General features: G+C 40.8%; 1 protein-coding gene across 2 annotated transcripts; it reads left to right on the forward strand.

Annotated features, from left to right (window-relative positions):
- The first annotated feature begins 2,149 nt into the window (after positions 1-2,149).
- On the forward strand, positions 2,150-11,508 carry atf5b (activating transcription factor 5b). 2 transcript variants are annotated; one of them, XR_013937919.1, is made up of 5 exons: positions 2,150-2,257; positions 3,065-3,313; positions 3,672-4,881; positions 10,271-10,538; positions 10,667-11,508. XR_013937919.1 is itself a non-coding variant. In XM_080549198.1 (4 exons), the coding sequence occupies exons 2-4, from the start codon at positions 3,172-3,174 to the stop codon at positions 10,455-10,457; spliced, it is 1,539 nt and encodes a 512-aa protein (XP_080405324.1). In that variant the 5' UTR covers positions 2,150-2,257; positions 3,065-3,171; the 3' UTR covers positions 10,458-11,508. The 2 variants fall into 2 exon arrangements, 1 of the variants encoding a protein (XP_080405324.1); XM_080549198.1 differs by having other exon boundaries at positions 10,271-11,508.
- Positions 11,509-12,660: the final 1,152 nt, after the last annotated feature.

Here is a 12,660-nt window from a genome sequence, read left to right on the forward strand (position 1 = left end):
CACACACACACACACACACACACACTGATGTACACTACTGGATTACTTGTGTACCGTTGGACTGGTTCACTGCCGTCCTGTATTGTGCAGTATTATTGAGGCCACTGTGAAATTAAAACTTTACCAAAAGGCCACTTTATTTCCTTGCCGATGTGGCGTTACTTTTTTACTTACTTACATTGCTTATTATTACTGTGTTATTGTGGTGTTTTTAATTCCCGGTATCTGAATGCTGCAATGTCAATGCTGAGGAACAAAAGCCAAAGAATTGTACTCTTGTGTACTTGAGATGAAATAAAAGCAATTCTGATTCTGATGTACTGTAGTTTATACAATGTAAATACAAATGTAAATAAGTTATTATTATTATTATCATTACGCATAAAAGCCGCAAAAACAACTGCAATAACAAGAACATTGTAAGCACATAAAGGAGATTCCTTCAACCCTTGGCAACAGACACACCAAAACATGTTTTTAAAGAGGGGCAGTGTTCTCTATTACTATAGCAACAGGAAGACATTGCTGCTTCAATCAGCTTTGGGTTTCTCCCAAGGAGGGTGAGGAGCAGAGCAGAGCAGGAGGGAGAGGGGGGGGGGGAGAGGGGGGGAGAGGGAGGGGGGGAGGGGGGGAGGGAGGGAGGGGGAGAGAGAGGGGGGGGGAGGGAGGGGGAGAGAGAGGAGCGGGGGGAGAGAGGGAGGAGGAGAGAGAGAGAGGGGGGGGGAGGGAGGGAGGGGGAGAGAGAGGGAGGGGGAGAGAGAGGAAGGGGGAGAGAGAGGAAGGGGGAGAGAGAGGGAGGAGGAGAGAGAGGAGCGGGGAGAGAGAGGAGCGGGGAGAGAGAGGGGGGAGGGAGGGAGGGGGAGAGAGAGAGTGAGGTGTAGCTGTTATACTAATGAGAGACAGTCTGTTGACTTTGACCTTGTATGTCTCCCCTTATTCGGCTGACAATATTATACACCTGACATAATAGAGTTACAGTATCTCAGGGATATAAGTTAGTTAGATAGTTAGTTCTATGATAGTGTATAACACCACTGCATGTGTGTTTTTATTTTTATTATTTTTTTACAAATATCAGTTGCTTCATGAGTGGAAATGGATGGAAAGATTATGTGTCTAATGTAATACACAAATGGATAGTACATGACCCATAGTACATGATTTAAGTAAGTCATTCAACATGTTTTTTTGTTTGTTATTTGTTACAGTATGTTTTAGACGTTAGGATGTTAAAAGATCAATATGTTATTGTGAATATTATTATATATTATTGTGGGTATCAGTGTATGAATTGTAGGTGATGTATTATGATCAACAATAATACTTGACAACCCAAAGGATGCCATCGCTCATTTGAACACCACAGAGTCTCATCGGTGCCTTAAGTATGTATCTATCGAGGGATATCAACATCTAGTCCTACATAACAGATCCAACATGATGCAAGTCCTGTGTTGGCCTACATTCAGGGGGCAAACATAGTTTGTAAGGGATGGGTGAGCCTACTTTTTAACATGGTCCCATGTAATAATGTAATTTATGGATTCTACAACAGAGATGATGATGATTACACACTTGACAAGTGACCCCAATGTCCTTACAACACAAACACACATACATAAATAAACAGTAGATTATTGGCTCCATGACAATTAAAACTCATTGGGCCGATTCCTAACCGACCAATAGGAGGATTCCCCAGATGGACCAATGGCGTGGCAGCAATGTTACAGCATTGGGCCAATCCCCTCTGGATCTGATGCAACAGGACTGCAACTAAAGTTACACCTTCCAACTGCAACACTGTATCCTTCCTCCCGGTGGTGGCGTTAAATAGTCCCACATCAGCACCAATACGCGCAGCAGGTTCTGTCTAGCGCTTCCCGTGACGGAGAAATAACTTCATCTTTTCGTTACGAATGTCCTCGAAAATACTATCTATAGAAATAGCAGGAAAAAATACATTTGAGTGAAATGGCTCTGACGCATATTGTAAGCTGCGGAATCATCTGTAAATGCCGTGGTGCGGTTCTGTAAGCGGAGTTCGAGAGATTCTCAAACTTTCTCTCTGCAACTCTATTCGTCTTTATAACAGTTCATGTGAAGTCATTATAACAGTGCATGTGAAGTCATTACATTGTTGCAAAGAAAAAGAAGATGGCTCATTAGATTGACGTTGTGTTGTCACCGTCTCAGTCTTTGTGCTTTGCATTTTGCAACGCACTTTCAAGCAAACAGCCTATTCAGAAATAATGGGGTAAGTAGACTTTTTTGTTTTCTTTTTAGAGTACAGTTACAGTATTACTCACTCCATGCACACATAGAAAGTCTTCTATAAGCTTTGGCATTGCAGTGTTTTTCTTCTAAACAATCTCGGAGAGTCTGTGAAATGTTGTTGAAGATTATGATTATTATTTGAGAGATCGTTTGTAATCCAAATTAACGTTTATTTTCTCAACAGACATCTCACACCTCTCCCTTTAAAACCCAGTGGATTATTATTATTATTATTATTATTATTATTATTATTGTTATTTCAATTAGTAGTAGTAGTATTGTCAATACTATTATTATTATGATTATCATGATTACCACGATAATCATAATCATAATCATAATTATGATATTAATATTTAATATATGGGCTAGACATATATGGACATCTCTCAAGGTCCCTAGATATGGCTAATGGATAATTGAATACAGCATCCACTTAAAAAGTTCAGTAGTTTTAGAACTCGAGAGCTGGTTTTCTCTGTGTGACCTCCACTAAAGTATTAATAGTTCTTCCTCCAACTGGTCAATGGTAGATGGTAGGTGTGATCCTCTGATCACCTGATTCAAGCAATTGTTTTTTGGGGTGTGGGGGTGTGGTAGTCAAGTCAAAAAAGTCAAAAGTCACTTTATTGTCCCATCACTGGGAAATGTGTATTGGGCTTACACCCCACAGCAGCCAACAAAGAGCAACAGACAATACAGAATGATAAAACACAAACAGTAGTAGGGTGTGATAATTTGGTGTGAAAAATTCATGACTGATATTGGCTTGGTTTTTCTTTCACAGGTCTTCTAGTGTTGCCACATTGTCCATAGTGACGCCTCGCTCCAACTCTCACACACTTTGTTGTGGTTTTCACCATAATAACCGTTTCGATCGGTACCGAAGACGCCATGGCGACGCCAGCGATCCCTCGCAGGAAAATTCCTCTCGCTTGCACGGTCGACCTCGTCATTCCCTCTCCCCAACGGGCTAGCGTCAGCCAATCACAGGGCAAGAGGGGGGCGGAGTCATCGGAGAGGCAGCACTTAATTGGTGAGTTGCGCCAAGACGCTTTTTTATTTTTCCAACATTCCAGGTCGGAGCCGCACTGCAGCACGAGCTAATGTCGTATAGTGAGTAAAAGCTCAGTGGATATTTTTGCCAATGGAGACGATGTTTTTCAATCATTTTCAAATGATCGGTTAGTTTCACATGGATTTTTTTTCTCAACCTTATTTTTTCTAGTAAATAATTTTTTTGATTTTTTTCTACAGATAAGTCGTCTACAAGCTAATGCGTTTTAAGATTTTTTTTTATTTTTTATTTTTTATTCTTGGTTATTTTTTTTATGCCTGCAATATGGACAACATTTGAATTAAATATTTTTTAATGCCAAATGTATTCTTCTTAGGTGATGGTCATACAGACTGGATGACGGAAAAAGTTGATTTGTCTTCGTTCGCGTCGACGCCTGAATCCTCTCCTAGCTCGTCCCTCCCGCCCTCGCCTTTGGAACAAGATGTCAAGGTGCCGTCAGATTTGGAGGTCATGACCTCTCTACTACAAGAAGAGCTAGCTCAGCTCGAGGACTACTTCCGGGCTGACTCGACAACATCAACAAAATCGGAAAAGTCCTTGAAATGTGACAAAAGTGCCCAAGCCATGGGCTCCCAGTCTTATTATCAGTTGCCCTATGCTTCGTACAGTAGCAGCCAATCAGAAGCTAGCCCGCTGGTTGTTTCCCTGGCAACAGGGGAACTCGACCTGGGGGGTTTCTGTGGTGGTCCTATTGGTCGACCCAAAATGGCACGACCGACCCCTTATAGCTATCATCGTTCATATAACAATAGCCGGAGATTAGTTAGCGATGGACTTAAAGATGACGTTGAACACGAGACGTGGAGCTCGAAAGGTAGTTACTCAGGTAGCACGGAGGTGACTGTGAACCACTATTCTACGTTGAAGACCGTCGGGAAGAGTATGAGCAGTGTGAAGAAGGTTCGAGAATGTGCTTTATCGTTGAAGGAAGAGGGAAGTTACTGTTTTACAGAGGACATGTTTTGCAGCAGCAGTGAGGAGATGGCCAGAGGTTTCTGTTTGGGGGCATCGTTCGATACCCACCACCATAAGGTGAGAGAAGGACAGTTGATGCACAGTGTGAAGGTCAACGGCAGCTACGACGGAATGGGCCTCGAGGTCCTGCATCCTTGCAACAACAAAGACGGAGCTGGACTCTCCGGAGGAACACTCCCACAACAAGAGACGGTGGCTAACGACGGTTACTTTCACCAGACCCTCGCTAACACAGAGCCTTACAATAGCTTTATAGGTGAACTAGACAAGCCTACGCAGGGGACACAGGCGCCAGCTTCTGTAGAGTCCCAGCTCAGCCACGCCCACTACCTCTACCCAGAATGCCTTGCAGACCAAAGCTACGAATGTCTGTCGTCCAGAGGAGAGAGCGAGGGAGGAGGACCAATGGGGGGCTCGCCCATCCACAGACCTGCCCCCAGGCTGAAGGAGGACCCCAGCTCTCTGAAACCTGGGCTGGTCCCTGAGGTGGTTCACACTGGGGAGCGGAAACAGAAGAAGAGAGACCAGAACAAAACAGCTGCACACAGGTAAGCTATGTCTCTTTCTGAACATGCTTTACTTATTCTCTCAGAACTTGTTTTACTCACACGGTTTCTATTTGAAGAGGCACTGTAGAAATGTGATTGGTGATTGTTTACCTCTATTTCTGTGCTTGAGTGTTGAGTGTATGATTATCATACTCCTATGATATGATTATCAATTAAATCCACAATGCTTACTTTTAGGTTAGCAAACTTTAGCAAAATAAGCTTGTGTTCATGGGCCCCTTTGTGACCAATTAAATAATTTCTGGGCATTATTTGAAATATTATTTCAGAATATTTAGGAGCCCTTTTGGCTCAAGAGGAGCCACCAGAGGCAAAACCCTCCATAGTGTAACTTAAATCGAACAAAGGTACGAAGTTCTCTCATTTTTCAGATCTTGAACAATGAAAGGAAGTTGGTTGATATATGATTTGACTGATCTCAGTGGCTTGCAGTCTTGATACATAGTGGAACGCTTTTCTTAAGGTAGCACTTAATAATAATATCATATAATAATATAATAATAATAATAATAATACTCAAATACAGGCCACTTCATTAGGTACACCTTTTCAACTGCTCCTTAACGCAAATATCTAATCAGCCAATCACGTGGCAGCAACTCAATGCATTTACACATGTAGACACGGTCAGCATGATCTGCTGAAGTTCAAACCAAGAAGCATCAGAATGTTGAAGAAAGATGATTTGAGTGGAGACTTTGAACGTGGCATGGTTGTTGGTGCCAGAAGGACTGGTTTGAATATTTCAGAAAGTGCTGATCTACTGGGATTTGCCCCCCGCACAACCATCTCTAGGGTTTAAAGAGAATGGTCCACAAAAGAGAAAATATCTAATGAGCGGGCCGGCAGTTCTCTGGGCGAAAAAAATGCCTTGTTGATGTTCAGAGGAGAATGGCCAGACTGCATCGAGCTGATAGAATGGCAACAGTAACTCAAATAACCACTTGTTACAACCAAGGCATGCAGAAGAGCATCTCTGAATGCACAACACGTCCAACCATGAAGCAGATGGGCTACAAGCAGCAGAAGACCTCACCCGGTGGGGTGCCACTCCTGTCAGCTAAGAATAGAAAACTGAGGCTACATTTTGCACTGGCCCACTGAAATTGAACAATAGAAGGTTGAAAACATGTCGCCTGGTCTGCTGTGTCTCGATTTCTGCTGCGAAAATTCAGATGGTAGGGTAGGGTCAGAATGTGGCGTAAACAACATGAAAGAAGCATGGATCTATCCTGCCTTGTATCAACGGTTCAGGCTGCTGGTGGTGTCATGGTGTGGGGGATATTTTGGAACCCTTTTGAACCCAATTGAGCATCGTTTAAATGACACAGCCTACCTGAATATAGTTGCCGACCATGTCCATCCCTTTATGACATCACAGTGAAGATCTTCTAATGGCTACTTAACTTTCAGCCGAATAACTCCGCACTCAAAGCTCACATCATCTCAAACTGGTTTCTTGAACATGACGAGTGCCCTGTAGTCAAATGGCCTCCACAGTCACCAGATCTCAACCCAACAGAGCACCTTTGGGATGTGGTGGAAGGGGAGATTTGCATCATGGATGTGCAGCCGAAACAATCTGCAGCAACTGCGTGACGCTATAATGTCAATATGGACCAACATCTCAGAGGAATGTTTCCAGTACCTTGTTGTGAATCTATGCCACGAAGAATTAAGGCAGTTCTGAAGGCAAAAGGGGGTCCGACCCGGTACTAGAAAGGTGTACCTAATGAAGTGTCTGGTGAGTGTAAGTAATCATTATTGTGTTCGTAACATTGATAGATGAGTATTCAAGAATTAGCCTATAGAACAGAACTAGACAGCTGCTCCAGATATGTCGAGTATGTGTCTCTTACTCCTCCCTCCCTCTCACCATTCTCTTTGGTTTTCCACTTGCATTGTGATTGTGTTATATTAACCATAACCCATTGACTGTTTCTTTCATCATTAAAACAAATAAAACAATACTTTTTTTTTTAATACTTCATGATAATGTTCATTGGTAGTCATTAATACAATATTTAGAGTATAAGTTAATTTACAGTAGATAGTATATTGAATAAATATTCCGCCATTTGTACTAAGACATTACTAAGCATACAGTATTTATCCACATTTCAAATGACAGAAACATTTATTCATTGCACATGTTTAAGCATTTGTAGTGGTTTAGTAATGAACATTATTGTAAAGTGCTACCAGTGTGTTTAATTGCACAAGAGATACTGACTAATGATCTTTGAGCCTCGGAAAAGCGCTATATACATTTAATGAATTATTATTATTATTATTATTATTATTAATGAAAAGAAGATTGTTTATTCTCATGAGTGTGGTTAACTGGGCTCTGTACTGTGGTCTCATAGTGCTTCAGAATTCCTCAGTCAAATTCCTTATTAGTAAATATGTGGATGCGATAGTTGAGGGTAGAGGGTGGAAGACTGAGGTTAGTGAGTTAGTTAAACGTTTATTCTATTCTATTCTAGGGGTAATTCATCTTGCATGTCCAGTTCATGACATTAGACAGCTCTATATTTAGAGAGAGCTGATAGTGAACTGGCAGCCGGCAGCCTATCCCTCCCTGTGCCTCGCCTAGAGAACAGCGGCAGAAAATAATATGTGACAGGGTCTGGGGAAAAAGTCCTCAAGTAGGGCAAGGTCATTTTTCAGTTTTTTTTCCTCCAGATTATGAAAGTGCAGATTGTAAGCTTTTAAATGACGTGTCATACATTGAAATCTGCACACCTCAAACCAAATACCGGAGAAACTCGCTCTGAATGAAAACACACAATGCATAACAGCTGCTAGTACGCTAGAAGCTAAAAAGGAACATCGCTATGAACATCTAACTGCATGTTTAGCACATCACAAAATGCTGATAGAACATCAACATGCTAAAAAAAAACATAATTAATAACACATAATTAGATGACACAGTCCTTGCTTTTGAACGCGTCCTAAAATGTACAAGCCATGTATCACTTAACCAGTAAGTTCACTTACAGAGAATCCAATTCACCAATTATAAGTATTTAGTGATCCTAAAACTGTTGTTTGTTATATAGAGTGGGCACTTCAACACTTCAACACTTCAACACTTCAACTTTCGTAACATTAAAAAATAATTTAAAAATACGCTTTTTGGTCTTTTGCGTGAGTCCTCCTCTGTCCTTAGCCCTTACTAACTAGCCGTCTTGTTGATCTCAAATGATTTGATAGGTGTAAAACAGGATAGGTGTAAATCAGGGCAGGCTGGTGGAGAATGTGTACCTTCACCAGCCTCCTCTGGTGTAAATCTATCAGATCCATTCAGATCACGAGTATAACAGGGGACTCATTTATATAAAAAAAGTACTTGAACGTCATCTTTGACTTGCACGTAAGTACATTTTTCTAAACGGACGGAAGCATTATTTATAAAAACGGGCTGCGCTTGTTTAAAATGTGCGTACGTACTAAAGTCTATAAATACTAAATATACTTGAGAATGAGCTTTGTATTTACGCCCTGTGATAGCGGCTCAATTATAGCGGCTGAATTAAGCCAAGTGAGCGGGAGAGGGCAGAGAAGGGTGGCTTCTCGGTAAGTTGCATTTGTAACGTTTGATCATGACAACCAGTACTCAAGTTGTAAAAGACAATCAGGAGGGATGGTGTATTTTATCATATGAGGACAATTTTAGCATCCCCACAGCGTCAGTGACTTCAGTGTAAAAATGTCATTGCATGTGTGTAGTGGTGGTCGTGGTGGTCTAGTGGATAGTGAGTTGGACTTGTGATCAGAAGGTTGTGAGTTCAAATCCCGCCTGAAACCACACAACTACTAGTGTGCCCTTGAGTAAGGCACTTAGCCCTCAGTTACTCCAGGGGGAATGTCCCTGTAATTTGTAATTGTAAGTCGCTTTGGATTAAAAGCGTCTGCTAAATGTCAAAATTAAATTAATGTGTGTGTGCCCCCTCGCACCCACAGTATTTTACTCAATATGCACAAAACTAAATGTTGAAATAGCAGTAATACCACGTTCATTGATAAAATGACACAAGGGATGGAAAGGGGTTTTAGAAGGGGGATGATTTTGACCGTTTTTATTTCAGGGGGGGATGCCATCTTGAGTGCTGATGACAACTAACCAGCAAATGCTTATACTGTAATAATATAATGGTCTTATTATTATCAGGTGACATAATAACACAAATATGTCTGCTCACTCCCAGACACCGGAGACACCGGAGAAAAATCCAGTATAATTTAGCGCACTAGGCATGTTGAAGGGGAGATGGCGTTGCCTTGACAGCTCCGGAGGAATATAAAGGAAGACTGAAATACAATCATAAACATCAGTTCCCTTTAAATCTTGAATTAAACTCATTTTCTCGGCTGATAACAACATCGTTAATTTTATTACGAGTCACGTTCACTTCGCATTAATTACAGTATAGGCAGTGCGGCTCACATGCCTGTAATAACTTGTGCGTACGTAAAGTCAATACCTGACCTAGAGCTACGATCGTTTCCGAGGTCAAATCGACTCACGTTGAAATTGTATAAATCACTACGTTGACGTGGTTTTCTACGTACGACACGGGTAAGATCAACATTTGATCCAAAGTACTTTCTATAAATGAGGCCCCTGGAGTGTTTAAGCGGTAGGGGCTCGGGGGTCAGTAGTATTTGTGACAGCAGCTGGTGAAACCGGGAACAAGTCGGCAGCCGATCAAAATTAATGTTCAGACTTTTCCTCTGAAAAGTGTAAATCAATGTCAACGTTGTTGAAAACCAACGACACACTCGCTGACTTGTTCCCGGTTTCACTAGCTGCCGTCACATTTGTTGATAGGTGGAGGAGGAAAGGAAAAACTGTCAAGGAGATTAATCAAAAATACCAAAGAGGTTATGTTGTTACTATACAAATGTGCAGTGCATATGATTGCATATGGCTACTTGATGACTATCTTTTCATTTGACTTATCTACATCTATAGATCAATAGATGTTCACATTGTATTATATTCATTGTTATACTCATTGTTGGATCAGAAAAAAAGAGAATCCTTGCATATAAAAAAAAGAAGGTTGTAGATTTTTTGTTTTAATTTGTATAAACATGCAAAAAAAAATATGTGAGTGTGAGTCATTAATTTTCAACAACGTTGACATTTATTTAACATTTTTCTGAATAAAAGTCTGAACGTTTTGATTGGTCGCTGACTGGTTCCCGGTTTCACCAGCTGCTGTCAGCATATATAAAACACTGGGAAAGAATTCTTGCATTTAAAAAAATTAAATATATAAATTGTTTATATGTTTACTTTTTGTTTTGTTTTGTTGAAAGCTGACCATGTTTTTTTTCTACCAATCAACAACAGGTATCGACTGCGTAAGAGGGCGGAGTTGGACATTCTGGAAGAGGAGCTACATGCACTGGAGGGGCAGAACCGCGTGCTGAGAGACAAGGCGGAGTCGGTGGAGCGAGAGATCCAATACGTCAAAGACTTACTAATCGAGGTCTACAAGGCTCGTAGTCAACGGCTAAAGCAGGACGGCAGTGCCTAAAGCCGCCCCGGCCGCCCCTTCCACCAGCGCTAGCATCTAAAGAACTGTCTGTCTTGTCTGGAGGATAGTTGCATGATTTTGGTAGGTTTAAAAAAAACGATAAAATGAAGAAAAAAAATAGATTTTGACTTTATTATTCTTACGATGAACAATGAACAATGAACAACACAAGGTACCTTTTTTCCAAATGTTTCCCACGACGACTACAGGCCTTAGTCTGCTGAATCTAAGAGAAATAATCTAACTCTGAACTGTCCGCGACCACTGTGACTCTCTGATCTGCACTCACAGCCTTGTAAGGATTGAGTTTGAGCTACGATGTATGACCGTTTACAGACATTTTGGATCAGTATTATTATTGACTGAATTCTTTGTTTGTTGTGGTTGTATAACATGCAACGGCAACAACGTTTCATGATTTAGTGTTGTACTTTTTTTGTTTCATTGATACAATTCTGTATTCTTTGCTTTATCTACTCATCTGGGATTGGAGATTGCGGAAATAATGTTTGAGTTAAAATGCGCTGTGGAAATGTTATGAACAAAATGCCTCAAAATACTAGAAATTCTATTGCCAAAATGCTATTGTATTATTTTACTCTTTTACCACAATTCTTATTAAGTAATCAATGCATGTACAATATTTTTTTTTAAAAAGCATGTGTGATTGTTATTTGATAATGACAATATTCTGTTAATTAACTGCATGGCTTAGCGATCAACACAGAGCATTTCTCAAGGTTTGCTTTATATTGTTTTTAAGTTTCACTAACTGACAAATTTTACAAAGCTTTATCCTCCTCTTCCCTACATCATACTCAGGTTTTGTTTTGTGCACAATGAGGGAAATTATACATGAAATGTATATCACTGTCCTTTCTTTTAACCTTTTCTCTTGGCTGTATTTGCGAACAAACAATCACCTGTTTGGTACAACAATAAAATTGTTGTTGGGTTGATTACTATGAGGTCATGAGAATCTTATTTTGATGTACATGTCTCCAATTCAGGTCCTCTTGTTTGATGGATGTCAATACCAAGTAACTATCAGGTACATTGCAGCCAAATAAACCAGTTATGTTTTATGAAGTGTACTCTGTGCCGACTGTTATTACATTTTAAACAAAATACACTTTTATTGAAGCCAGACACAGTTTAGATTATGTCTTTTTTGTTTGTTTTTTTGGATGATTGCATTACAGTTAATACTGTATATACACTGTATATGTTACGGTACATGTGGGAAAACTAGGGTTAGGGTTAGGTGCTACGTCAACTTGGTACATGCTGGCATGTCTAACCCTAACCCTAACCCTACCCCTAGCACCCTAGCACCTAACCCTAACCCTAGTTTTCCCACATGTACCGCCTTCCCACATGTACCGTAACATATACATTGATGAGCCAAAACATTATGACCACCTGCCTAAAATACTAATATGCTGTTGGTCCTCCATCCATGTTCCCGCCAAAACAGAGCCTGGACTCTACCAGACCCCTGAAGGTGTCCTGTGGTATCTGGCATCTAAACATCAGCAGCAGATCCTTCAAGTCCTGTAAGCTGCGAGGTGGAGCAGCCGTGGATCAGACTTGTCGGTCCTGCACATCGTGAGCTTAGAATGATAAGGTTCTATCTTAGAATGATAAGGTTCTATCTTAGAATGATAAGGTTCTATCTCCGTTTAGGGCAGTTCAGAGATATTGAGCGTCAACGTTTTTACATTCCATTATGTTTTGTGAGTTGGAACCTTTGTATTTTATTAATTACTAACTCAAAAATGTCAACATTTAAAAAATAACACCACACAGGCATTAATAAACACCTAATGGATCAGATTATGTAAAAAAACTCAATTTTGACAAAAATGGAGATAGAACCTTATAATTCTAACGTCACGACATCCTACAGATGCTCAATTGAATGTGTGGTTTGTCCCTCCCTGGACCACTGTCGGTAGGTACTCACCACTGCTGACCGGGAGGGAGCACCCCACACCTAACCCTGACCCTGACCCTGACCCCACAAGCTTTTCCGTTTCAGAGACGCTGTGACCCAGTCGTCTGGCCAGAACAATTTGGGCCCTTGTCAACGTCGCTCAGGTCTTTACTCCCCTGCCCATTTCTCCTGCATCCAACACATCAACTTCAAGAACTGACTGTTCACTTGCATAATATATTCCAGCTCTTGACAGGTTGTAACAAG

The sequence above is a fragment of the Nansenia antarctica genome, assembly GCF_963989245.1.
Source record: "Nansenia antarctica genome assembly, chromosome: 19".
NCBI lineage: Eukaryota > Metazoa > Chordata > Actinopteri > Argentiniformes > Microstomatidae > Nansenia > Nansenia antarctica.

Coding starts and splice junctions, on each gene's coding strand:
- atf5b (XM_080549198.1), top strand. CDS start 3,172: ATGGCGACGCCAGCGATCCCTCGCAGGAAAATTCCTCTCGCTTGCACG. Junction 3,314..3,671: donor GGAGAGGCAGCACTTAATTG/GTGAGTTGCGCC, acceptor TATTCTTCTTAG/GTGATGGTCATACAGACTGG. Junction 4,882..10,270: donor AACAAAACAGCTGCACACAG/GTAAGCTATGTC, acceptor AATCAACAACAG/GTATCGACTGCGTAAGAGGG.